This window comes from Dipodomys spectabilis, unplaced genomic scaffold (assembly GCF_019054845.1).
Source record: "Dipodomys spectabilis isolate Male_0828 unplaced genomic scaffold, ASM1905484v1 ptg000001l, whole genome shotgun sequence".
Classification (NCBI taxonomy): domain Eukaryota; kingdom Metazoa; phylum Chordata; class Mammalia; order Rodentia; family Heteromyidae; genus Dipodomys; species Dipodomys spectabilis.
The window spans coordinates 32,189,977-32,217,606 of record NW_024870678.1 but is presented as its reverse complement, the minus strand read 5'-3'; the positions used below and the strand labels follow the sequence as shown (position 1 = coordinate 32,217,606).

The window sequence follows — 27,630 nt, the reverse complement described above, 5'->3', positions numbered from 1 at the left end:
TTAACCCAACAACATAAAATCACCACCTTATTAGATTCTACAAAGCACAGAAGCAAACCGATTTGTAAGCAGCTCCATTTATTTGAGTAAATAAGCTTGTAAATAAATCATTGATAAACATTACAAAATTAAATACATTTCCAAAAGCTTGCCAGTATACGTAAAATTCACAAACGTAGTTCTTTTAAAAAATAAAATATGTTCAGAGCACCCTTGATATAAAATGCCTGGTCCCTGTCCTCAGACAGGACCACCTGGAGACATCTTACAGTAGGTGGGGTTTCCAGGAAGAGGCCGCAGGGACGCATGAATGGAAGAGCTCGTACTTTTACCTGTTACCCTGCCCACATCTCATCTGAATTCTAATTCTTCTCCAAAGAGTTAGTATGTAATAATGGAGGGGGCAGACAGGTGCTCAGGCCTACCTCTAAGCATGGAGGTCAAGGTCACACCGAGGAGCAGGAACACACAGAGTTTCCATTCTGAACCACTGAGAGAAGCCACAAAGGACATCCATACTTCCAGGCCAGCAAGTGTTGCTTCCTCGAGTGCCTGGAAGGCCTTGCCCATCTCTGCACTTGCTCAACCCTCAGCTCTCAACTCTGCTCTGATGCTAACCAGGCACAAAAGGGACTAGAATCTACTTTGAAGGAGGGAGATGCCCAGCCAATTTCTTTCCTTCTTACCTGCTTTCACACAAACAGAATGATACACAGTTTTGTTTTTTGTGCGTTGAAAGCAGCGAAATCTATTACTACACACAACTTCTCTTTTCCATGACAAATCACTACTTAGAAAGTATGGACATTTCTCTAGAAAGTATGTTAGTTTTTCGAATTAAGTGTTCATAAAACTTTAAAAGACCACAAATGAGGCAATAAGTACATGACCTGGCGAAGCATCTTAACCAAGGAAACGACAGAGAGTCCATAAATTAAGCCCTTGACCAACTCAACACATTATTTTTTTGTAGTGTAGCTCATTAAAATAACGGATACACTGAGTTCTTCCACTTTGGTGCAGAAAGTGAACGCTGAGGGTCAACAGCACTCCCATGAAAAAGGCCGAGTGCTGTGACCTCCCTCCTTAAGACGAGCACAAGTTTATCCCATCCATGTGAAATAAAACTCACATCTACAGTTTAACTTGTTGCGTAGATATATACAAGAACAAGAAACTTGACATCTGAGCCAAAATGTACAACCTAAGGGGGAGGAAAAACTGGTTGTAAGAAAACCATCTTCCCTGTATTGTTAAGGTCCTAAACATCTAAGTCCTTGCAGAAAACACCACCCAGCCTGGTTCATCACTGGACATCTACCAGCCTGGATAATCCTTGGCTGGGCTGCAGTCAGAGTCGTGATACCTTTGCTATTAAGATATTACACTAGTGAAAACCTTTAGAAACGACAATGAAAAGGAACGCTCATGAATAAATGTCTAATAAATCCCCCTCCCCACACACACACCAAAAAGAAGTTGTTCAGAAGGACAACTGTTGTTTAATAAGTCTTCATGAAGTTCAAACCCCAGGACCCTTTCTTCGTCTCCGAGACAGTTCTACCCTGTTCCAGAATCATATGCTCTTCCTCTGTGGAGGGCTTAGCTTCCTCATGCCTCTTATCTTGGAGAGTAGCTCTTTGATAAATTCCTAAAAGAGATCAAAGAAGTGAACATGAAGTCATGCTACTAAAATCCATGTTGAAAAATCTGTGAAGTAAGTAAGTGATGGCAAGCACCGCGAATCTTAGTTGATGGTTGGAACTGGCGTAATAGGGAAATTGGGAAACAAACAAAGAAGGCCTCAACTTCATAGCCCAGCCTTGCTGCCTTCACCCTGCTCTACTCGCCTTAGGAGGGAAGCCAGGCCCGCTTCTCTCACTGATATTATCTATGTGGTTGCTAGAGGCACGTGTGGAGAGCACCTGGGGCTTACTGTGTACACGGAGATCACCTGGGGCTCTTGTAGAGTACGGCCAGGTTAGGGTCTAAGACCCTGCATTTCTAACTAGGTCACAGTTGATGTTAGCACTGTCTGAGAGGGTACCTGAAGGCTCAAGACAAGGACAAGAGGCCCTGGAAGTTGAATGTGCATCAGATCTATTAGTGACGGTGTGGATTAAGCCACTGAGTGCTAGGCCCACCAGCACAGTGGATCCAGTAGAGGGGTGGTTTGGTAGGTAGATGTGGGTGAAGCTGACGATGTGCTTTTCTGATGTGCCTTTCACCAGTGGCATGAGTGCCCCTGCTCCCAAGCTCACAGAGAACCAGCGCTCTAGATCACATAAAGGGACTTTATGGACTGTAATCCATAGCCCCAAACCCAACTCGAACTAAACCATACCACATTACCTACACACACCTGAGGTTAAAATTTACACAAAGACTGTTTTGTGCGATGCATTCTGTTATTTTCTTTTTGATTCTCCTTTCATTTTTAGAGGGAAGCTGCAGGGCTGCGATCCACGGAAATGATTGCATGACCTGCAAATGGATCGAAATCCACTGGGAAATGGATTGTTGCCTCACATTTCAAAATGTCGGAACCCCATCCAAGGCACGTTCATGCGTTAATTGTATTTTATAATATAATTGTATTGGTCAAAGACAAGAATGACAGCCAGACCCTCTGACCAGCAAGTTCACAGCCAGCAAATGATCAGACTTTAGGGACCAGCTGAGGGTACAATCAGTGAGAAATATTACTCTCCCTCCAAGCCACCCCCGGCTCTCACAGCCAGAGGCCCAGGCTCAAGGGTCCTTCCTGCTCTCCAGAGCTAAATACAATAAGCTTAAACACTTAAAGTTACCACCATCGTTGGCTTTTCTTTTTTGTTACTATAAAAATAATACACAATTTTTCTAAGAAAACTTGGAAAATACCAAAAAGCAACAATATACTCCTTAGAATGAACAGCTGTGAACATATTTCTTCTATGGAAAATTGTTTATACCTCCTAATTAAGATCATACTGAATATAACAATATCCTTTTGTTCCACTTAGCATTGTTATGTCAGGAGCTTGTTCCCACAATATTAAGCAGTCTTCCTAAAAACTAATGCTCATAATTTTACACTCCCTTATTGTGCAGACAATATACCATTTGCTTAATTCCTACATCAATGGATTCTAAGGTAGTTCCTGGCTTTTCAAAACTATAAACAATGGTGTAACTAAAATCTCTATAGTTAAGTCTTTGCATGTAGTTTTAATTATTTCCTCTGGAGAGTTATCTTTGAATTGGGTGAAATGTCAAAATGCTTTTTACCACCACCATATCTACTAAGACTGGACAGAATGGAAGACAATGGAAGTACAATGAAGGCCTGATTTCAATTTACTGAATACCTATCTAACTTAAAGAATTCTCTTAAGTGAAATAATGCTACATTTTCCCATTTACACACAATTTTCACTTTGAAAAGTTGAATGTATTATTGTATGCTTTGTGCAATTTAATCAGTACATAGTATTAGCACATAGTTTCACAAACCTGTTACACAAATGACTACTATAAAAAGTTTCAGTCTTTGACTCTAAATTTCCTTTCTTCTTAAGTCCAGCATCAGAATCACAAGTCCTATTAAATATCTTGTGCACAATTCTTTGTGCAATAGTTTAGAAACTTCCCTTTGCAGAGCTAAGACTAAAATAACATAAAGAAGAATATACCCTGAACTACAGATATATCTCTTCAAGACAAAAATGTTGGTAATTTAAATCTAATTCAAAACTTCTCTGAAAATTAATCATAATGCTTATGAGTCTCAGAGATTAAAAAGGTTAATGATGTAATTGTGTGTGTGTGTGTGTGTGTGTGTGTCTGTGTGTGTGTGTGTGTGAGAGAGAAGAGAGAGAGAGAGAGAGAGTGTCTTGGGGCCTGAACTCATAGCCTGGGTGCTGTCCCTGAGCTTTTTTGCTCAAGGCTAGCACTCTGCCTCTTCAGCTACAGCTCTATTTTGATCAAGTGGTAGAACATCATAAGGTAGAGTGCCTAGGCCCTGAGTTCAAGCCCCAGTACACACACACACACACACACACACACACACACACACCCCACATACACACACAAAGATATAATTTTTCTTTTCTTTTTTTTTTGTCGGTCATGGGGCCTGAACTCTGGGCCTGAGCACTGTCCCTCAGGTCTTCTGCTCAAGGCTAGCACCCTACCACTTGAGCCAAAGCGTCACTTCCAGCTTTTTCTGCTTATGTGGTACTGAGGAATCGAACCCAGGGCCTCATGCATGCAAGGCAAGCACTCTACCACTGAGCCACCTTTCCAGCCCACAAAGATATAATTTTTCTTGGGACTATGATGCATTAGTATGAATGGAAAAAATCCAATTTTTCATTTTATATGAACATAACTTGTATATTTATCTTAATATACTGTTTTGTGCATAATGTGCATACTTATGCTGCTCATGAAATTTGCATATTTGGGTGCTCAGCTGAGTGGGTTAAAAAAAGCAAGCTCAATATTTATTTTCAAAATAGAAGCTTGCCAACACCACTTGCACAGAAGGATTCTGTTGATTGCAGATGATTCTTGAGGAAAATTCAAGGACCTCTAATTAAATAGTTGGGCTTTGAGTTTGTATTACTCAAAAACACTTAGATCAGTGACTTTCAGTATATCTCATTCACTTCCAAGAGTCATTTTGCCTTGGACTGGGAATGCTAATTTAGTCTCAGAAAGGTTATTCCTTGGAGGAAATGACACTGATTTGAGACCTGAATTAGTAGAGGAAGCCAGTTGGAGGAGATACAGAGACCTAGCTGATAGCCCCCTTGCTGTAGGACTCTTCCTACAGAGGAACAAGCCAGTGTGACAAGGTAGAGAGTTAACAAGAAGCACTGGAAAGAAATCCTTCAAGTTTCTGGAAGTGTTCTATATAGAGTTAGTGTGAGTTCTACCTTAGATGTCTAGTAAAACCCCCAATGAGGCCATTAGGGCCTAGAGTTGTTGGGGTGTTTTTTGTGGGAGGAGTCTGTTTTTCTTTTGAGAAGTTTTGATAGGGTGTGTCTTTTAAGGAACTTGCCTCTGTCAGATTGGAAAAACAAAATCATGTTTCCTGCTCTCACCCTCCATATGTCTGGAGGTTGAAATGTCAGAGGAGATAGGTTTCCATTCCCCACAACCAAGCAATCACTTCACCAGTGGATACCAACAGAGGGCACCAAGTTTGGATTCAATTGTGACACTAGATATTTTGTGCTGAAGAGTTAGTTACCATCGGGCATGGTGCTCACACCAGTAATATAGCTACTCAGAGGAGATTTAAGATCTGAGGATTGGTGTGAGCTGGACAGTCTCATTTCTAGTTAAGCACCAAAAGGCCAGAAGTGGAACCATGGCTCAAGTGGTAGAATGCTAGGCTTAGCAAAAAAGCTAAGAGACAATGCCTAGACCTGAGTTCATGCCCCAGTACTGGGACAAACAAATGCTATTTACCTCCCACAGGTTAAAGTGTAAGCCCTACAAAACTGTCCTCCGTTCAGATGTGGAACTCAGGCTTGTCAGGCATACTTCTGACAACTGACATAAGTAAGGGAGTTTCTACTGCCCCCACTCCTTTTATTCAACAATTTGCCACAGCAGGTCACACAATCCAGGTAAACACTTAGATTACCACTAATAATAAAGGAGATGGTAAATGATACAGCTAAACAGCAAGATAAAGATATACAGAGGGTTAAGGTATGAGGGAAGGGTCTAGATCCCTCAATCTGTCTCTGAGCATGCTACACTCTCAGCGCTGTCATGTGAACCCTGCATTTAGGGGTGCCCATGGAAGTTCATAACACAAACATGATGGACTATTAGCTCAACCTCCAGCTCCTTTCCTTTTACGGGGGTGGGAGTGGGGGCAGGGGAGGAGGGAAGAGGAGGGGCAGGTAGGATTGACAGCTCCAAGCTTCTAACTGACTTGATCTTCCTGGTGACCAGACCTTATCAGGACTCCAAAACATATGCCATTAATTAAATTAATGGATCAATTATCCATTGTCTCCTCAGTGGGGGTTTTACTAGACATGTAAGAAAGAAATCACACTAACTTTGTATAGAACACTTGCAGAAACTTGAAAAGAAAGGAATTCTTTCCAGCATTTCTTGTTATCTCTGCATCTGCTCACATTGACTTGTTCCTCTGTAGGACTCTGCAAGGAAGCTGTCAGCTAGCCTCTTTATCTCCTCCAACTGGCTTCCTCTGCTAATTCATCTATTAAATTCCACTATTAAAAAAAGATACTCCTGCTACCCAGTATTGCCTAGGAAAGGATTAGGAGCTTTGCACCAGGAACTGGGGTAAACGATCAAGCATTTGAACAAAAGATGAATGTAGCTCCCCTATTAATCAGGAAATTACAAGTGTTTCAGAAACATCATTCGTGGAGGGGAGACCAATTCAAATACGCATTGCTTATTATATCACAATGTTTTATGCTCGTTTCATCTAAGCTGCTGAAATTCATTTTATAAGGTTGCTCATGGTATTTGTTGAATCTCTGTAGTCATGTTCCCTACTCGCATTTCTGATATTGATCATTCATCTTCTCTATTCCTACTTACCTGAGTAAATAGAAGTTTGCCAATTTTATTGACCTTTTCCATTCCACTGAGCTCCACTTACATCTTTATTATTTCCATATACAGAGGTAGGGGGTTGGGGAGAGGGTTGAAAACCTTGCTTGGCTTTTCTACTTAAGGCTGATGCTCTACCACTTGGGCCACAGTTCCACTTCTGGCTTTTTTGTTGATTAATGGAGATAAGAAGCTTGCAGATTTCTCTACCTAGGCTAGCTTTAAATCATGGTCTTCAGATTCAGCCTCCTAAGTAGCTAAGATGATAGGCATGAGCCACCAGCACCTGGCTTAGCCTCAATCTTTTATCCTCTTGGTTGTCATTGTTGTTATTCTTAAGGTTCCTTATATGTTATAACTTAGACATCTAATACTACACCTTCTCCTCTAATCACTGCATTAGTGAAATCTCAGAAAGATAAGATGGGCTTTCATTTTCACTTAGTTCAAAATACTTTTCAATCCCCCTCTTCTTTGGGCTTTGAATTACTTAGATACGCATTATTTAGTTTCCAAATATTTGGAGATTTTCCAGATATTATTCTGTTTTTAATTTCTAAGACAATATCACGGTTGTCAAAGAACATGCTTTGAATGATTTGAATCCCTTTAAATCCGAGTATTGCTTTATGATCTAGAACATTACTAACTTGGTAAGCAGTCTGTGGACTTTCTGTCTTGACATACAAGTTGTTTCCAAGGTGGCATTTCACCATTGCCTTGATAGAGCTTCCTCTTAACTGGTGTATGCTCTAAACATGCTGAGAAGGATTAACATGTTATTCCTCAGCCGAAGAATTCCCAATGAAAATATAGTCATTTAAGGCATTTTCGTAGCCACAAAGGACATAATCTTCTCACTACTCAACAAAAAAGCTATCAACTCTTTTTTGGCTTTGTATAAACAGATGCATGTGAGTGGATGAACCCAATGGGCAGGCACGGGTTCCATATCAGAATTTGACCATTTAGGCTTGATATGAAGGATCTAACATGATTGAAGGTCTCCCCTGTGGAGCCCTTTTCCATATGCCCATAGTTAATCCAAAACCGTAAGTTGTGCAGTTCAGTAAAGCTTATGTTCTATTCCATTACAAGTCAGCTGCTCCAGATCACAAAGCAAATACTTAAATCTAGGCCTTTGGTGCCAACTGAGTTGGGTAACTATCTGCAGAGCCCTCATTGAACCCTAAGTGGAATCTCTGTTAGATCCTGCCCTGAGTGCTAAGCTGAGAGGAAAGGAGGGTAGAAGTCCTGTTTTTCAGGAGCTTCTAGGTCAGCAGGGGCAGAAGACAAGGAAAGCACTGCTGGTAGTAGGCATAAGCGACAGTGCCAAGTGAGTTCCCACACCCTGCAGACTTACCTGCTTACCGTGCTTACCTGAGCTCTTGGGCCCTGAATAGAAAGCAAACTGGGGCTGAACCAGTCACCTGTTTTTAATGAGGTTAGGGCCTAGTACCCCCAGGACTGAGAAATGAATAATGTCACAAGAAGCAGAGAGACTGAAGACAAAGACTTAGATCCCAAACACTGCAGAACCTTTTGGAACAAATGGAAAAAGTTCTGTTAACCGGGCTTGTTCAGCCCATACACACACAGCAGGGGGCAGTGTCGTCACCTGGCAGAGAGGAGGATTCTGGATCTAGAGACAGCCTAGGTTCAAGTCCTTGGGTGTAACTCAGATTGTATTCTCCATGCCCCAGTTTTCCTCCGCTGTAAGTGGGAGTAATATAAACATGAAATGCTTAAGTAAGTTAATACATGAAATGGCGGGACAGTGCTGAGATTACAGTAAGTGCAGTGCAAACAATTCCCACTGCCTTGGTCATTCTCATGATCACCGTTATGTTTTCAATAAAGCATCCCTCAAAAGGCTCATATATATATATTTTTTTGGGGGGGGAGGGGGGTCCGGTCGTGAGGCCTGAACTCTAGGCCTGGGTGCTGTCCCTCAGCTCTTCAGCTCAAGGCTAGCGCTCTACCACTTGAGCCACAGCGCCACCTCCGGCTTTTTTCTTTTTGCTTATGTGGTGCTGAGGAATCAAACCCAGGGCCTCAGGCATGCAAGGCAAGCGCTCTACCATTGAGCCACCTTCCCAGCCCAAAAGGCTCATATATTGAAGGCTTCATCATGAGGGTGCTGTTTTGGGAGGTGCTAGATACTTTTGGAGGTGGAGCCTAATTTCTGGAGGAAATAGGCCACTGGGATAGGTTCTTGGATAGATGATGATGATTCTTTTTCCTTTGTCTGTCTGTCTGTCTGTCTGTCTGTCTCTTCCTCTCCTGTCTCTATCTTTCTGTCTTCTCCCCTCCCCCCGCCCTTAGGTCTCTCTCTCTCTCTCTCCTATCCTCTCCCTCTTCCTTCCCTATACTCTCCTTCTTCTCTCTTCTACCCTTCTCCTCCCCTTCCCCTACAAAACTCATGCTGAAATCTAACTGCCATTGTGACAGTATTAAGAAGCAGGGCCTCTAAGAGGTGATTAGGCCGTGTGGGCTTGCTTTGAGTGGATTAATATCATTATCCCAAAAGGGGATTAGTTATCCTAAAAGTAGATTGTTATAAAGAACATTTGGCTTTCTCTTACCTCTGTTTCTCTCATGTGTTCTCTTTTCATTCTGAGCTTTGATGATGCATCCAAGAGGTCTCTGTCAGAGGCCAGCACCATGCTCTTAGGCCTCTCAGCCTCTACACTGTTAGAAATACTCTTTACACTGGGCCTAGTCACCCACCCCCATAATCCTAGCTACTCAGGAAGCTGAGGTCTGAGGATCACAAATTGAAGCCACCCCAAGCAGGAAAAGTCCTTATCTCCAAAACTCTTATCTCCATCAGAAATGCTGGAAGTGGAGCTGTGGCTCAAATGCTAGAGCAAGAGCGTTAAACACAAAAGCTCAGGAACAGTGCCCAGGCCCTGAGTTCAAGCCCAGGCCTGGCACGCACATGAAAAAATTGTTTTTTTGTTTGTTATCATCCAGTCCCAGGTACTCTGGACATGGTATCACAGCGTGCACTAAGAAATGGGCTACACACACACACACACACACACACACACACACACACACACCTTGTAGCTATTCTCTCCCCCCGCCCCCCCCCATTCCCTATGGGAAGGTGTGACAATGAAGGCAGATGAGAAGAACATGAGACCCTGAGTGCTCGGTCAGGGTATGAATATCAGCACATGTTTCTTCAGGGAAGCTCACAGTGGTCCTGGTCAGCAAGTGTTCCTCCCTCCATGGCTGTGGTTCCTCCCTGTAAGTATTGAGGCCACCCAGGCTGAAGAAGGCCATAGTGGCCTCTCACAGTGCCTGGTGGAGGGCTGCAGTTCCTCAGCACCTTGCTCAGCAGATCCCTGCCTTTTCCCGCTCCTGCAGCTAGGCAATGGCTTGCTATCAAGCCAGCAGTCAAGAGATCCTTGGCCTGTATCACTTCCCCTCTTAAAGGGCTACAAACAAGTATGTTTGCCCTTCATTTCATGAAGTGCTTAAATGGGCTAGAAGACATTCCTTCAGCAGTATTTCCCAACTATCTACTACCTCAACACATAATACACACGCGCACACACACACACACACACACCACCACCACCACCACCATCATCTTACACCTCCACCTCTTCCTCCCCCTTCTCCTGACTCCTCTGAGTCATTGTCTGTGTCACACTGCAGGGAAAGTCTCCGCCTTCCCTTCCACCAGACTATCCCCCCTTAACAAGGAAACAAAAACAAAAACCTCCTACCCTCAATAGTTGCCTTTTTAAGTGACCCTGTGTTCAGCCTCTGAGTTGCTATGCCCAGCCTACCCCTCTGTGCTGGGCACTATTATTGTATGTGAAAATCCTCTACCCTCTCCTTTTTCTTTTTACACATTAATTCATATACAGACAATTCTCTCTTGCAGTTGTCATTTTGCCGGGCATAGTGTCACTCTGTCAAAAGAACTGAGCACCTGGCTAGGGTTCACATTCAGTTCATATTTATTGGGCAACTTCTAGGAGGCAGGCACACTGTGCATTTCACATACTGCCTGATTTAATCATTACTAATATCTTGTAAAATGGGCTTAGAAGGATTTAGAGGCTTTCCTGAGGCCGTGCAGCTACTAAGTAGTCAGCCCTGGATTCAAACACTGTGTTAATGTAAAGGCATAAAGAACCTGGAATGAATGCCAGGTGGAGGGCCTGATCCTTCTCTCTGTGCCAGGCTGCCTAGGATAAGAAATATTTTGTATTAAGCAGTCAGGCTAGGTAATTTTAATCTAATTACAAACTTAAACTGACTTGAAATACATATGATTCACACAACAATTCTGTAACTTTTAAGGGTGGGGAAAAGGATGACAGATACTCAAAGGACTGTGTCTTTATAAGTACATTATGGAAATTGTCTCCTGAGGATAAACCTTTGCTTCCATTTCTTGCCAGGGACAGGCAACCAAAAGTAGGCCCTACATATAGGGCAACTCGACACACACAGAAATGAATTAAGATCAGTGAAGGAAAGAAGGGCTGACTATGTTTGCATAGCACTAGGATAATACAGCAAAATGTAACTGTAGATCCCTACCTCACACTGTATAGACAAATAGAGGGAAGAAGCATTTGAATACCTAAAAGTAAAAAGTAAAAGTAAAAATGTTTAAAACAAAGCATAAGGAACTATTTTTAAACACACTAAAATAGTAATAGATTTTTGAATTTTTCTTAAAAGCACAAGCCATGAAAGATGTCATTGACAAATTTGATTCAAAATTTAAAGCTTCTGGTTTGGCTCTAATGGATTACTTCTGTAAGGTTAGCTACTTAGGAACTAACACCCAAGAGGATCATGGTTCAAAGACAGCCTGGACAGAAAAGTCCACAAGACTTCATCCTCAATATAACCAGCAAAAAGCAGGGCTGGAGGCATGGCTTCAGTGGTAGAAGTGTGCTGGTCACGCAGGCAAGCCATGTAAGCGTAAGGCCCTGAGTTCAAACTTCAGTACCGGAAAAAAACTCAACTCCTGTGCATAGAAGACCTTGTAACTGGAAATAAGATCTACCATTAGGAAACTTAACAATTACAATCTACATAAAGGTCAAAGGATTGTCATCCAAAATACACAGGACTCCCCAAAATCGGCACAGAAAGTAACTCAGAGAAAAGCACACATTGAATTTGAAATGGAAAACTCCCAAAGAATGATATAGAAACAGCTAATAAGCACATACAAAAAATTCCTCATTTTATTTCTATTTGTAAAGGTAATTTTCAGAAAGGTTAGTTATATAAATCAGGTAATGAGTACATTTCCCTTTGAACAGTGTCACCCTCTTCCTTATTTTCTTGCAGGTTTTCCCGCTCCCAACTCCTCTTCCCAAATCCTTATTCTTACTACTCAGGAAAAGAAATGTCAAAACAACAAGCTGCTTTTAGATGGGCAAAATCTTAAACATTAGCAATACCAGGTGAGGTAATGATGACATTAAAAGGGAATTTTTAATGCTTGTATCAGTGTGAGCACGCAAGCTGATACAAGTATTAAGTGCAGTTCCAATTCTTGGTATTTCCTTGGAAAAATTTTTGTACATAGAACAATAGATCAATAATAGTAATTTTATTCCACCTCTGTTTATAATAAAGATAAACTGAAGACAATTCAAGTGAGTATCAAAAGAAAAATTGATTAAATTATAGTTAATACAAAAGAATGCTATTCAATTTTTTAAAAAGAATGAAATAGACTTCCTCCTGAAATACAGCTTCCTGTGTTAACATCCAATATTGTATAAAATAAAGGAGCTTGAAAAGACATGTGAGAAAAAATTATTTATGCAAAGCATACAAAATAATCCATGTGCATACTTGGTTGCAACAGTCTTCTTATTCACCTTTGTTTTCCTAGTACAAAGCCTAATATATTATGAGAAGCTACGCAAAGGTTTGCAAAGTAAAGAATTACATGAATGAAAGAACTAATTCATAGAACTACAGCATGAAAGTACAGAAAGGGGCAGGATGGGACTAGACTCTTCCATGTCCCTTAAGGGAGGGAAAAACTCACACAAAGTATCAGTTGGTCCAACTTCTTTAAGCAGTATGAAACTAAAAAGGCTGGGGAATTGGGGGAAGAGTAGAGCCTACCATGTTCCAGAGAGAGAAAAGGAGGGAGGGATAAAGAGAGGGAGGGATGGAGGGAAGAAGAGAAGAAGAGATTAAAGAAGCAATACTAAAAAAAAAAAAAAAAAAAAAGAATAACACTTTCAGGAGCTTGTTAAACTGACTACAGAATGCTGCCTCCTGATTTATAGACTTCTAAGAAGTCAAGGCTGGTGAAGAGGGAAAATAAATCAGGAAGCAGGCATGAGAACAAAAGGTCTTTTCTCACTCCAGAGTTACTGCCACACAGCTCCGTCATGGGGCATGGCATCGACTGGCACACTCTACTTGGAGCCTTCATTCCCCAGATTCCATCCTGGGTCTGTGGCAGAGGCAGCAGATGGACACACACATTTTGTCATTATCACCATAGCCAGGCACCTGGGAGCCTTCCCTGGGCGTTCAAAGTAATTAATCAGTTACACTTGGTGGTAACACACTGCTTTCAAAAGAGATGGGTTTATTTGGACAGTAGGAAGTGAAGGGACCAGTATCACTGTAAAGCCTGCTTTGTGATTCTTTCAAGCATGCTGAACCATTTAAAACGAAGATGATAAACAGATATCAGGCAGTATTATTAGTATCCCCTAGGAAGAGGAGTTTTTAGGAAAAATGCTTTAAAATCACCCGCCTCTGCAGCTGCCAGGGAGGCAAGCTCCAAGAGTCCTGGAAGAACTCAACCTGCTTTTTCAGAAACCACCACCCACTCCTGAGGCAGAGAACAATAGGTGAGGACTCCTGAGGCTGAGACCCACATGGGCCTTGTTTCCCCGGCCAGCCATGCCTGAAAACTGCCTATTCACAGGCTCCATCTGCTCCCAACCTCCAGCATCTGCCCACTTCCAGCAACAGCTAGCCCCCATGCAAGATTGTGGTTCTCATTTTGTCTTGTTTTGTGCAGGGTCTCACTCTAGAACCCAGGTTGGCCTTGAACTTGTAATCCTTTGGCTTCAGCCTCCCAAATCCTGGGATTACAGACCTCCAGTGTCAAGTGTCAAATTCTAAGAAGCTGTACTTTTTCCAAAGAGCTCAATGATCAACCGTCATGGTGGGAATTGGGCAAGGTGTGACAGGCTGGAGAGTGAGAATTCCAGATCACTCTAGCTAGATCAATGAGGGGAATGGAAGGCTGGGATGTGCCTTTTTGAAAAGGCCATGGGAAGACCTGAAAACTTCCAAATAGCAAAAGTTATCGCAGAGGCATTGAAAAAAATAAGCTTGATCATTATCAAGGAAGCCAAAGGAGGTGAGTCAGCCCAGAGAAGGCCACTTTTAGACGTGCCCCACCCAGGAGACACTGGAAATGCAGTCCCACAGTCAACAACACTCCTCGGCCCCACAGCAAGCAGCATCCATTTCACTCCAGAATACATGTCCCGCTGTGCTTCCTTGTGGGCAGGGGCGGGGGTGGGGGTGGGGTGCAGGTATTACTTATCTTTAGAAGGGTCCATTTGCTGGCAGGCAACACCAGAATTGATCCTATTTTGCATTATCTTGAAAGAAGCTTTAGAAGCTGCTGCAGGGAAGGGTTTGCAGATCTACTGTCATGACTTCTGCCTTCATAAATTCCTGAAGGCCTTTCCTGCACCTCAGCTTTCATTGCCCTCCTTGAACTTAAAACCACTGCCACTGTACTGTCCATTTATTTTCTTGACTACCTGCTTCTAAAGATTAATTTGTTCTGCGTGAGAGTGGGCGTATTAATCTGTCTTAAGAGATTCAGTCCACTGCTTTTGGACTAACAAATCCCAACCCCAATTTGGAGGCAGCAGAGGACCCCACTTGTGATCACCATTTTCAATTCAAGGGCATTTAACTCTTCTTCCCTTACTAACATAATCCTCTGAATCTTTACATTTGCAATTCAGACAACATGAAATCCTCATGAATATTCCAAATCAGTAAGTGATCAGAGGAGGGGGGGCAGAAATCCAGTAAAATTATAATCTACCACTTGGCAAACACTAAGGAAACTAAAGTTACTCCACCAAGATTCTCATTATCCAAGAGGGAGAATATTATCTGCTATGTTTTCAAGAAAGGTTAAGATGGTCTGCGAAACAAAAGAGCACTTATTTGGGGTCTGGCAGCACAGATTACAGTGGAAATCAGAATGCATCCCGTGAGGAGGGCTTAGAGGTTTTTTGAAGGGTAAAGAAGTTTAGGTGGATTCAGTAGTCCTTTAGCAAGCACCATGAAGTAAACTTCTATACAAACCACAGAGTTTACTTCTGTAGCTCATGGGTGCCACACAGATGAGCTACAATCAGCCCATAGTTCTAGAAAAGAGTTTAATGGATAGAATCCTCAGGAAGTTCTTCTAAGCAAGCTTCTTTTCTTGTAGCATGTCTCAAGAAACATTGGTTGATTTCTGCTTGTAAATTACTCAGAGGTACCATGTCATGACTGTGACATTTCCCTGACCCAGCAGATTTCTGGGACCTGAAAATTCCTCTTACTACCTACTCATTCGTGAGTCATCCTGGTGAGCCCACAATGCACAGCAATTCACAGGCTTTGATTGTCCAAAAGACAGGTGACAGCCCAAGCTCTGGTGAAATAAAGGTACTTACAGAAAAAGCTGATGATAAACACAGTCCTTTATGAAAAGCGTATTGGTTGGCCTAATGGTATCCTGCTGATACTAAATGCATGCTGTGCCTCACCCCAGTACCATGGGTGAACTTCTTTCTGTCCTAAAGATTTGAACAGCTTGTAAGGGAAGAGTGGGAAATAGGAACTGATCCTATACCTGTAAACTTCTGCCTCTGATTCTACCACCTCCCCTCCACTCTGACAACTCATATGCAAATATTCAAGGTAAGATCGTTACTTTTCTTCTTGTATTTTAGACATTCTCACTTAAGCCAGCTCTAATTTTATATCAACTACAATCAAGATGGTATTTACTCAAGCAGAAGAAATAAATACACCATTTTTACTCATTGATCACTAATACATTAGTCTGATGACATTTATATTGCTGAGTTTGATGAGACCAACTGAGAAAAGACTTATGTCAAGAGTTCCAAGTTTAGTCAGGTGCCAGTGGTTCATGTCTATAATCTTAGATGCTCAGGAGGATGAGATCTGAGGATCAAAGTTCGAAGCCATTCCTAGCAGGAGGAAAGTCCCTGAAACTCTTATTTTCTGTTAACTACCAAAAAGTCAGAAGTGGAGCTATGGTTCAAAAGGTAGAACACCAGCCTTGAGTGAAAAAAAGCTCAGAGACAGTGTCCAAGCCCTGAGTTCAAGAGTTAAGATGTAGTAATTGTAACCCTGCTGTACAATAAAAAAATATATATTACCGGGAGGGGGCGGAAGGTGGAGAGTGGGGGGCGGGGGGAGATGGGTAGGGATGGGAAGGGGAAACAAAGGAGGAGGCAACAATGCTTGATAAGAAATGTACTCATTATCTTGCCCATGTAATTGTAACCCCTCTGTATGGTATTTTCACAATAAAAAAATATATATATATTAAAAAAAGAGTTGGATGTGAATCAAAGTGAAGAAAACCAAAATCTTCTATTTATTAGTTCATGACCTATGTGGGAGAAAACCACAGACCTTGCTTTCTCTTCCCTTTTATAACTTTCCACAACAAAAATTGCAAGTGTTGCCATCATTGATTTGATGTTACAAAACTGATTTCAAAACAGCTCATGGAAGCTGAACACCTGTAATCCTAGCTACTCAAGAGGCTGAGATCTGAGGATCAAGGTTCAAAGCAAGCCTAGGCAGGAAAGCGAATGAGACTCTTATTTCCAATTAACTGCCAGAAAACCGGAAGTGGTGCTGTGGCTCAAGTGGTAGAGCACTTGCCTGGAGCTGAAGAGCTGAGGGACAGTGCCCAGGCCCCAAAAACAACAACAATTACAACAAACATCTTATGGCCACAGATTTTAACAGGAACAAATCAAAGGTAGCATTTCTGATAATATTTTTACAACTGACCAAAACCTTAATCTCTATGCTAAAAGTCACTAAACATCTATATTAAATGCTTTGGTCTAATCCAATTCATATTCATTGTTTCTTTTTGGGCCTGAGTGCTGTCCATGAGCTCTTCAGCTCAAGGCTAGTGCTCTACCACTTGAGCCACAGTGCCAATTTCGATTTTCAGGTGTTTAATTGGAGAGAAGAGTCTCATGGACTTTCCTGCCCAGGCTGGCTTTGAACCACAATCCTCAGATCTCAGCCTCTTGAGTAGCTAGGATTATAGGCATGAGCCACCAATACCTGGCTATTCATTATTTCTTATAGTAATGTTTTAAATATTCAAAGCATAATTTTTTCTCTTAACAAAGGCATGGGTTTTTTTTAGAAAAACAAGCTCTTTTTAAACATTAAAAGAAAATACATACCTATAAACTAATACTGGTTATAAACAAACCTTTTACTACAATGATTCTGTACCTCTTACAATTTTCTTTAAAGTGTGGTTTTTTAATGTAAAGCAAGAATCAGTCCCTAACTCCATTAGTTTTAAGTCTTCCTGAACTACATACATTTAGGCAGAAAGGTAATAAAGTTAGACTATGCAAACATACACACTCATGATAGTAATTGCTAATTAGCATTTAATTAGTGTGGTTTACCTTCAAAAATAGACAAATTGACTTAGTTAAAACCAATTCAAACACAACATTCAGGAAAGATAATTTGCTTACCTCTGTTGGTTTGTAGCAGTCTACAAGAGCTTCCTAGAATTAAACACACAGGAAGTCAGTTTTATTGCTTCAAAATTACATATCATCACTTTGAAAATGAAATTAAAAGTCATTTTATTTCATTCTACTATTTTTTACAATGCTAAATCAAGAAATCTAATTGACTATCATCAACAATCATACTTTATTTCAACAGTAGTTGGTCAGTTAAGGTTATAAAATCATTAATGTACAAGAACTTTGTTCTTCAATACACACATATGTACATATTATGCATATGTATGCTACATGGCAATTTTTTTATTTTTATTTTTTTGCCAGTCGTGGGGCTTGAACTCAGGGCCTTTCCCTTAGCCTCTCTGTGCTCAAGGCTAGCGCTCTACCACTTGTGCCACAGTGCCACTTCTGGCCTTTTCTGTTTCTGTGGTACAGAGCAATCAGACCCAGGGCTTCATGAATGCTAGGCAAGCACTCTACCACTGAGCCACATTCCCAGCCCATGGCAAGTTTTTGAATAGCAAAATAGTAGTTTATGTACTATTTACAGCATATATATATATACATATATATATCCTGTTATAATAGATTAGATACATAGCTAGATAGCTAGCTAGATAGCTAGACAGATAGATTATATATTATAGATGTCTCACTGAGAAGAGCTTGTGACAGTGAGAGTGGGTATCAGGTTATGGTGTGTAGAAAGAATGGGACTAACTATAAATTCAAGATGGTCCTCATCTGGAATCAACATCCTCTTCCACTTTAGTTTTCCTACACAGACTGTAATCCATTGGTTCCCAGTGGTTTCTTTTTATTTTGCCTCCTTTCTATGTGCACACCTCCCCTCATTTCCTTTGGTTTGCCTAGTAGGTTAATAATAATTTTAAACACTTCCAGTTCTTAAAATCGAGACAGCCTGTTCAAGTAGTGACCATCACAATGATATGGCAAGATTCAGTCACAGACAAGCTTGAGACTTGCCCTCCTTGAGCGTCAATGCCTTCACTTACTTGGGGACCAAGAAGTGGGATGCTGTTCACAGCTCAAAAAGATACTTGCAAGTTCTGAACTTAGAAAAGTGTCTTATTGTTGTCACATTTTCTGTAGAACTGATGTCTGCTTTATCTTGTTTGTGCTTTTGTGAAGAAGACCATGAGACATAATTATTGTAACTGAGACTACCTGCCACTCAAGAGATAGTAGTAATTACTAACACATTAAACACATCAGTGTATTATAATGTACCCTCTGATGTGTCCTGACCGTTTCTCGTTGGTGATAGCCAATTGCCACTAACAGAAATTATCAGTGGACATTAAGAGCAACGGCAGGTCAAAGGTTATTCAGTAACTGCCGAATGCAGGTGTAAAAGTGATAGATTTGACCTCCTGTGTGTGCAGAAGTATGCTTTTCACTAAGGAATAGGACACACCTCAACCTCCATCAGAGGTACGTACTACAATGCCATCAGGTGAGCATCTACAAAAAATATAGAGAGCTGTAAGAAATCTACTCTAGAAATTAATTTTAGGAGTGATACCATCCACAGCTGTGAGAACAGAGCCCAGTGTCCGCTCAGCTGAGTCCCTTCTCCTCACACATCTGCAGCTCACTGCCTTCCCAGGAAGACAATCAGGGCACAACCAGCTCTCTCCTAAGAAACCAAGGCTGGAAAAAGTCATCCCCTCTGGTGCTTGGAGGACTATAGTCAAGAACTGCTTTATGATCACAGATGAGGTATGTGAGGGTAAAGACAGTATGCCAATGCCACCATGCGACAAAATCAGTGCATGCCCACTTCTGATGACACTATCCACAACTGGCAACTTCTATATTTTGAACACTGCTTACCTGTAATTTTACAGCTCTCTCTTCCTCGTTGTCTGCATCAAGAAGATCATCAATATCAATTTCTACATCAGGCATTTCTTCTTCCTAGGAGAGAAATACAAGGGTATTTAATTTAGGGAGGAACTAAATTGTGCTGAATCAATTAAGTTGAATTAAATAAAGTGCTAGAGTATCCATCAAGAGGGAATTATGGGTAAGAAGGGGATGGAGAGAGTGGGGGAAGAAAAGAGGAAGGAAGGGAATGGAAGAAGAAAAGGGAGAAGCACCTGAGGGAGCAGAAAGCAAAAGGATAGAAACAAGAATGGAGGGAGGAAATGAAGAGAAGTGAAAGGAGCAAGATTCACAAAGCAGTAAAAAGTACTATTGCAGAAATGACCCTTTTTCTATTCTCCAGATGACAGTGGCAGGGAAACTTTTGCTGCCAAGGACTATTGGGATAATTATATCATTTGCAGGCCATAGTTATCAATCAATACAAGTAGAGTGTCACAGGCAGCTAAGAAGCATACAGAAGCACCTGTGTCAGTCTCGTCATGCATGAAATGATTTTCCACCCCAAAGGACGGATGTTCCCCACCCCTGAACAAAGCATGCCTGTAGTGAACAATGAGAACTGATGGATTATAGAGAGGAAAGTGAGTGCTGCAGTTTCCTAACTAACTTCCATTCTTTTCTTGGTAACCACTCTAGACTTTATTTAGGCGCCTGTGGAAAACCTCAATGTGCCACAGGTTTGGGGGGCATTAGCATTACTACCGATTCCAAGAGGTTATATAACCCAGCTGAACACCAAGAGGGTTCCCCAAAAGGCACTATACCATCCAGAGCACCCCTTACTTCCTCTGAACTGGTGAGGGTTGAGGAAGTGCTCTGTGAGTAGCAAGCAGCTGTGGGCAGCGTTCTGCAGCCAAGATTAGAGGCTGAGGTCAGGAGGAGACCATGTCCTGAGTGGGCAGAGCAGAGAGGAATCAGAAAAGGTGTTTCTTCATAAGATTACTATATCACATGGACAAACCAACTCTGAGGAGGTGGGCAAACTTCCTATATGGTTGGCTGTCAAAGCACTGAGAAACCACCACCCTCATTTTCTCTCTCCCAGATTCTCTTCTGCCCAACCATCTAATTTTGTGTATCTGAAATCATGACTGAAAAGAACATTGACAGGGGAGAACAGGAGATACTAGGGAACCCTTTATTAGAAAGACTTTCTTGTCACTGTGACAGAATGCCTGACCTACGCAACTTAAAAGGAGGAACCATTTATTATAGCTCCTAGTTTCAGAGATTTCGATCCATGGTCCTTGGTTGCTGTTGAATCTGGGTCTGTGGTGAGGCCAATCCACACAACGGTGGGATGCATGGAGGAGGAAGCTGTACAGCTCATGGAGGACAGCAAGTAGGCAGAGCTAGGAAGGGACTGGGGACCAGGAATAACTTCAAGGCCCATCTTGATTCCTCCAACTAGACCTCCTGTGGTTTCCAGAATCTCTTGAAATAGTGCAGTCACTAGTTGGGGACCAAGTGTACAACACGTGAACATGTGGGAGACATTTCATATTCCAACCATAGTGGGCCCCAAATAGCAAGAGGTAGTGCTTTCGTGTATAGCTTGAAAGAAAACAGCGTAGCTTTCTTCCAGAACGTCCACAATGAAAGAACCAGTGTATCACAAACACAACAGTGGGCTACAGAAAAATAGGTGGGCCATACACGAATGAAGAGTGCTCTTGTAGGGCCTCTGGGAGGACAGGCCACCCATAGGCATCACCAGTCTAATGGCTAATGAGGACAAAGTGAACCAGCCCCTGGTTGGATACTGCATGTGTGTTCTGAAAAGTGCAGATTAATTCAGCTATCTCTACAGCACGATGCAGTTTTACTAACTACCATATAAAGGCAGGTCTCATCTGATTCTATTCAAAAGGAGCCAAGCAAAACAGATAAACCCACACGTTTCCATCTGTGTAGCAGTCTACACAGCCTCCCCTTTATTTTGTTCCACTCCCCCGAAATAGTATTTATACTCTGTGCACTCAGAGCATATATTTAGGATTTAATGAGATCAAGGAAAGGAAACTGTGCATAGAACTTTCTTAAGGAATTGCAGCAAAGGGAAGCTTGGAGTTGGCTATTGTTAAAGGAAATAAAAGAGCAGTAAGCTCTCCTCAGAACGGCAAGGCAACAGGTCTCCTGACAAACAACACTGAAACAAACCTTTGTGATACCAGGCCAAGCTTGGTAAAGTGAACTTTGACGAATACAGCCAGTGTTCCACCCCAGGTAGAAGACACCTCTAGCCAACTGTCCTCTCATTAGGCATGTGCATAGCTCACTATAAGATATTACTTCTGACCCCTTCCCCCTAGAGAGCGAGGCTTACAACAATGAACTCTCACCAGTCACACTGGCCACAGGCAAAGGGCCTGGTGACTGCACTAGAAAACAGATTCACCCCACCTTGTCATCATGTCCTGTTGGACAGCACTACCCCCAGAGCCCACTTACCCTCCAGCCCCTTTCCCCTTTCAAAGAGAAATCCCATAAATACAAGAAATGCTGGGTATTCTCAAGGTCATTCTGATACCCAAGGGCATGTGGCTGTGAAATCCGGGGCTTCCAAGAGGTTAAGCTGATGCAAAAAGTAGCCCCAACAATCTTCCTGACAATCTGACTGGCTCATTACTCCAGCAGACTCAGCATCAAGCTCGCATTCACACCAGGAACGCCAAACTGTGAGTTCAATGCTGTGATTTCAAAGGCATGGATGGCCTCTTCACTCTTGTGTTCTGTATGCTGATCTCAAAGCAATGTGGCCAAATGGCCTTTGTGACAGATCCCATCACATACAGGGGAGTAAAGGCCCCCGCCTCCCAACATGGAGTATTAGTTCCACTGCATTAGGGTTTATTTGCCCCACATTAAAGATGTTTCCCCAGAATGGGGTTCTAGTGACAGAGGTGAAACAAGGGTCTTAGAGCCACTGGGGAAAATTACTAGTTAACACCATTCCTCATTGGTCAGGGCCTCCTGGTGGTACCTGTAGAACCAAGCCTGCAGCATCTCTAGGCATTGTTCTAGTCATATATCTAGTCTGAGAACCCATCATGAGGAGGGCATTGTGTACCAAGCACTGGGAGGCCCCAGCCAGCCTCAGCACAACTCCAGTAAACAAACAATAGCACCAAACACCCAAGTGATTCTGGGAGAGAGGACACATCCTCCTGGGCAGGTGAGTGGTTTCATGGGTAGCAGAACTGCATGGATTTAGAGGCAAAGAGTACTCAGACAACAAGAAACACATAGTGCGTTCTGAGTATAGATATGGACAGATCCACAGTGCTGAGCTACCAATATTAATGTGTTGAAGGCAGATGACAGCAACATGGCGAATGGAGGGGCTATTAGGGCACAGTGGAGAGTGTGGCAAGCTGAACATGGCCAGGGAAAGGCAGGAGGAAGCCAGCCACCCCTACTTTCTGGCCTCTTAGGAATAAGTGCTCAGTGAGGCACAAGTTTTCAGGAAAAGCTCAAAACAGTTATATAAAAACCTACTTTTTCAACACTTTTTAAAAAAGAATCTCAATTAAAAAAAAAAAAAAAGTTGAGGGCTGGGAAAGTGGCTCAGTGGTAGAGCGCTTGCCTTGCATGCCTGAAGCCCTGGGTTCGATTCCTCAGCATCACATAAGCAAAAAGAAAAAAGCCGGAAGTGGCGCTGTGGCTAAAGTGGTAGAGCGCTAGCCTTGAGCTGAAGGGCTGAGGGACAGCGCCCAGGCCCAGAGTTCAGGCCCCACGCCTGGACCCCCCCCCAAAAAAATATATATATATATAAAAAAAAAGGTTGACAAAATCCATCGGCCCACAGACAACATTACCCTGCCCTGTAGGGACCAAAGCCACAGAAGACTCCTGAGCAAGGAGATGGGGGGGAGGGCGGGGGGGGGGCCTGGACAGAGGGAAGAGCTGGCCAGCCGCAGGCTCAGGCCATTCATCCTGGCTTGAGGCAATGGGGAAGGAATAGGAGTCACAGCAAGAGCAAAAGGAAGGGCTTTGAAAGAGGTAAACAGGGAGGGAGAATGGAGGTGAGCTGTATGAGAGAGGAGAAAGCAAAGAGCAGACCCAGAACCAGGAAGACACTAACTGGCCAGAAGTTCAGACAGTTCTAGCCTCACCACAACTCTGAAGCAGCAGCAGGATACCCAGGCTGTGCCACCCAACGATGCCCTGCAGGACAGTGTGACTGAGTGACAGAGCACAGACCTGGATAGGCAGCACCTGCACATAGCTGCAGTGACCAAGAGCTCACAGAGGTGCTGGCACCAATGCAGCAATGGTACTGAGGCAAATCTTGGAATACATCTGGACACACACACACACCTGCATGCACGCCACTGTGAATATAAGCACTCACACACAAACCATGCCATGAAGACATATACACCTGCATGCACAATACAATGCACATGTGTGTACACATGCACAGTAACATGTGCACACACACCCATATGTACATTCACACTCATCCACGTGTCAACATATACACACTCATATAAAACGCATATATTCACATACATTCCACACTATACATACACTCACATGCACAGTACCTGTATACCACTCACACACCTGCATGCACATGAGTGTAACACACACACATTCATGTGTGCCATACCATGAACACCCCCACACATAAATGCCCCAGAAGAGTTATACCCTGGGATGTGTCTTACAGGCTTTTAAAAAATGCTGTTCACCCTGTCCTAACAGTGAGGAACAGATAGGAACAATCAAGCTAAAACTTAGCTGGAAATGAATCAAAATGGGTTTCAGGACAGGCGCTGGTGATCTAAGGATCACGGTTCAAAGCTAGTCTAGGCAGGAAAGTCTATGAGACTCTGATCTTAACACACACACACACAGAAGTGGTGCTGTTGCTCAAGTAACTGTTGAGCATTAATTTTGAGCTAAAAAAGCTAAGAGACAGTGCCAGGCCCCGAGTTTAAACCCCAGTACACACTCTCTCTCTATCTCTTTCTCTCTCTCTCCCTCTCATTCACTCACACACACACACACACATACACACACACACACACACAAATGGTTTTCAGACCACATGGGTGGGACACAGCATAACAGGAGTTTGTGGCAGTCTCCATCCCCAAATAGGCATGAGAAAGCCCCATGGGAATACACTACTGCACAAACGGTAGCAGCTGAGAGAGAGAGACCGGGGGCAGCAGGAGGAGGGGGTGTGGGAAGCAGTAAACCCCAGCTATTACGGAAAACAGCCAAATGTGTGACAGTTCGCCATTCTATAAGCCTGAGGGAGAGGGTGGTGGGGAGTGGGGGGAGGGCCTGTGTAGGCGGCTTAAAACAAGACTGAATCCTTGGGATTATGTGAGCTCTCTGTGAAATGTTTACACATCCTGTGTTCATCCTAATGGCAATCCCTGAAACACACATCGTCTAAGAATGCTCTGCTGACCGCCCTACGCCCCGGGCTTTGTGCCCACTTGCACACAGGCAGTAGCAGCGAGCAGAGTTATGGCAGCCATCACAGGCTAGCGAGAGAAAGGCTAGGGGGCAGATTTCATATACAAATCTAATATCTTAGTGCCTCCTTCGCACCAAGTGAGGCTGGAAGAGCCACTCACCACCTAACATTTTTCTTTTCACCCAACAGGGCTACATGGGCATCACTGGCACTGCAGAGCCTGCCTCCTTCACCCCCCAATTTCTCCCTACCTTTAGCAATTCACTGGAGCACAGAAGTATCCCTGGAGAGAGATCATAGCTCTCTAGTCATGGTTAGATTTTTTTTAATGAAAAGACTTAGACAAAGATGCTAAGTCAGATAGAAATGGTGAGCTACATGCCACCCTCGATCTCAATGGCTCACAAGGCCATTTCCTTGCAGAATAAGAGGATGTCATTCACCAAGTTACCGTGTACTCAGCAGGGGTACTCACTAGACACTATGTTGAAAATGAACTATACAGCTTGTGGGTGGGACTGGGAGGGAGAAATTTGGAGAGAGCAAGAAAAGGGGTGACATTGTCCAAAAAGAAATGTACCCTTTACCTGACTTACACAGCTGTAACCCCTCTGGTGTATCACCTTTATAATAACAATTTAAAAAATTAAAGATGCATTGTACTCATAAACTGACATGTTGATTTGAAGGCCCTTTCTGCAACTACCTAAAGATAATAAAAAGAGAATGCCAGGGAATTTGGATGAACAAAACACAGGATGGAACTTAAAAGATCCAAACTTTAGCATTCCTGCCTGAGCCACAGGCTTTCACAGATGCTCAGTCCAGAGGAGACACTGTCAATCCAGAGGAGACACTGTGGGCCAGGGCTGGGTAAAGGTAAATCCGGAGCATAGAGAGACAGGCCCAGGTTTAAATCCACATCTTCCAACTGCAGCCTGTAGAAGCAAGTATTTCCTATTTCCTAATCTCATCAAACAGGCCTACACCCACTCCAGAGGGATGAATAGCTACCATGCCACGTCCAGACCCACAGTGCAAGCCCAATACATGGCAAATGAGCTCCATGGACTCCAAAGGACTGGGTGCATGCGATCAGTTGATTATTCTCCTAAAAAAAAATACACATGCCTTATGTGAATGTCTCTGTCAGAATCCTTCTGTCAATGCCTAGAAATTGCAACAAAAAACCGAACATATCACTGACTTGTTCAGAGCCACCAGGAATAGAAGGGAAGAAAAGAAAAGGCAAGCAAAATTCCCCAGGTGCAGAGCTTTCTGGAAGCAATAACATTTTGCACTTCTAGGAGCACTGGACACGCACAGCTGCTCATCGTTGGTGCCAACACGACAAAGAAGCCGGGCGGTTGATCCTAAGATAGTTCGTGATAATGACAAAGATCACCTTCTCAGCCACACCTTGAGTGAAGATATGAAAAACTCCCAAAGGCTCTCTCTAGAGGCAGAGTACTGGGGCCACCATCTTTACATCCATGGTGCCTCTCCTCAAAACCCCAGCTCTCCATAGCAGCACCTGCCAGGAAACACCAGCATTTCCTGTGGTGCAGGAGAGTGCAGATATGGGGACATACATCCCCCAAAGGCAGACTTACTTCCTGTTCATTCAGGAAAAGCTATTAGCTCAAGCCTTTAGTGTGAGCAGCCCATCAATATACTCACAGTGGGACTGGGTCACAGGCCATGCATAAGGATGTTGGGTAAATCAAAGAAGTGTTCTGACACAAACAATTGCTATCATCCAAGAAGAAGAGGTGACAGTAGTCCAGTCTGTCCCTAAAAAGACATACCAGGCTCCATGTTGCTTCCTAGTAACTCAGAGATAGGGGTCTGAGAGAAAATGGCCCATATCTACCTTTCTAATGGAAATACACAGGAGCTAAGCAGAATGTTCTTAGGCTAGAAACATTGCCCAATAGCAGCACAAAGGCAATGCAAAGCTATCTCCACATGGCTCAAGATGGAGCCATTCCTAGCACAATCAGGGGCCCCCTCGTCATTGAGTTTCCTACATACAGCACTGCATCTGGACGCTTCCCTCTTCCTGTCTCAGGCAGACTATGGCCCAATGTGTTCTTGACTGCACAGAAAGTGAGATGGAGAAAAATCTGTGGAGTCACTTGGCAGAGACTAAAAGGCAACTGTGAATCCCATCCAGAGATTCAGCCTGTGCCCTGAAATTTCTGGTTTAGAAGACTATGGATTATCGAGCCACAAAATGCCATAGAGGAACCGTCAATGTACCTTACTCTATGAGAGAGCCAACGTGGAGGGAAGGACTCCATACTGGACAGGCCCAACTACAGGACATTGAGGAAGCATGGAGCTGTGGAGGTCGGAGAAAGATCAATGCGATGTTTGCCAGGGGCCGCTGTGACGACCATAAAGAACATGGGTCATTATTTATCCTGGACCATCTTAAAAGGTAGATCCTTGTCAGCACACACTTGTTAAATCTGAGAACATTCATGCACATAGACATCACAGAGAATGAGCTCAGAGAAAACGCTGGGGTTTGGTTAAAACAGGCCTCAAGGTGGTCATGTCAGGATAGCCAGTATCCCATGTCCATGCAAGATATTCAAACAACAGGAAGCTGCAGTGAAGGGAGGGGAACAAAAGTAGATGAGAAGCTTCTGGTTTCTGCCCAATGGTTCTGTTAACTGGAAACACTAACAATAGTCTAATATATATGTCAGTTGTGGGGCTTTAACTCAGGGCCTGGGTTCTGGCTTGAGCCTCTTTGTGCTCAAGGCTAACGCTCCACCACTTCAGCCACTGTACTATTTCCATATATATATATATTTTTTTTTTTTTTTAACTAAGACTGCTTTTGTGGTGGCAACAGTGCCTGGGAACATGGTCACC

General features: G+C 43.0%; 1 protein-coding gene across 3 annotated transcripts in view; it reads right to left on the bottom strand.

The window, feature by feature from the left end:
• Nucleotides 1–27,630, bottom strand: part of Ppp1r14c (protein phosphatase 1 regulatory inhibitor subunit 14C) — an 84,796-nt gene that overhangs the window by 11,609 nt on the left and 45,557 nt on the right. For 2 of the 3 annotated variants that reach the window (XM_042687836.1, XM_042687962.1), the window contains 3 exons: nt 19,254–19,337; nt 17,400–17,432; nt 62–1,651 (listed from right to left, as the gene is read on the bottom strand). In XM_042687836.1, coding sequence (XP_042543770.1) covers nt 1,577–1,651; nt 17,400–17,432; nt 19,254–19,337 — 192 coding nt within the window. In that variant the 3' untranslated portion in view covers nt 62–1,576. Of the gene's footprint in view, nt 1–61; nt 1,652–17,399; nt 17,433–19,253; nt 19,338–27,630 lie in introns of those variants that run through there. The other variant, XR_006148589.1, reaches the window with a different exon arrangement.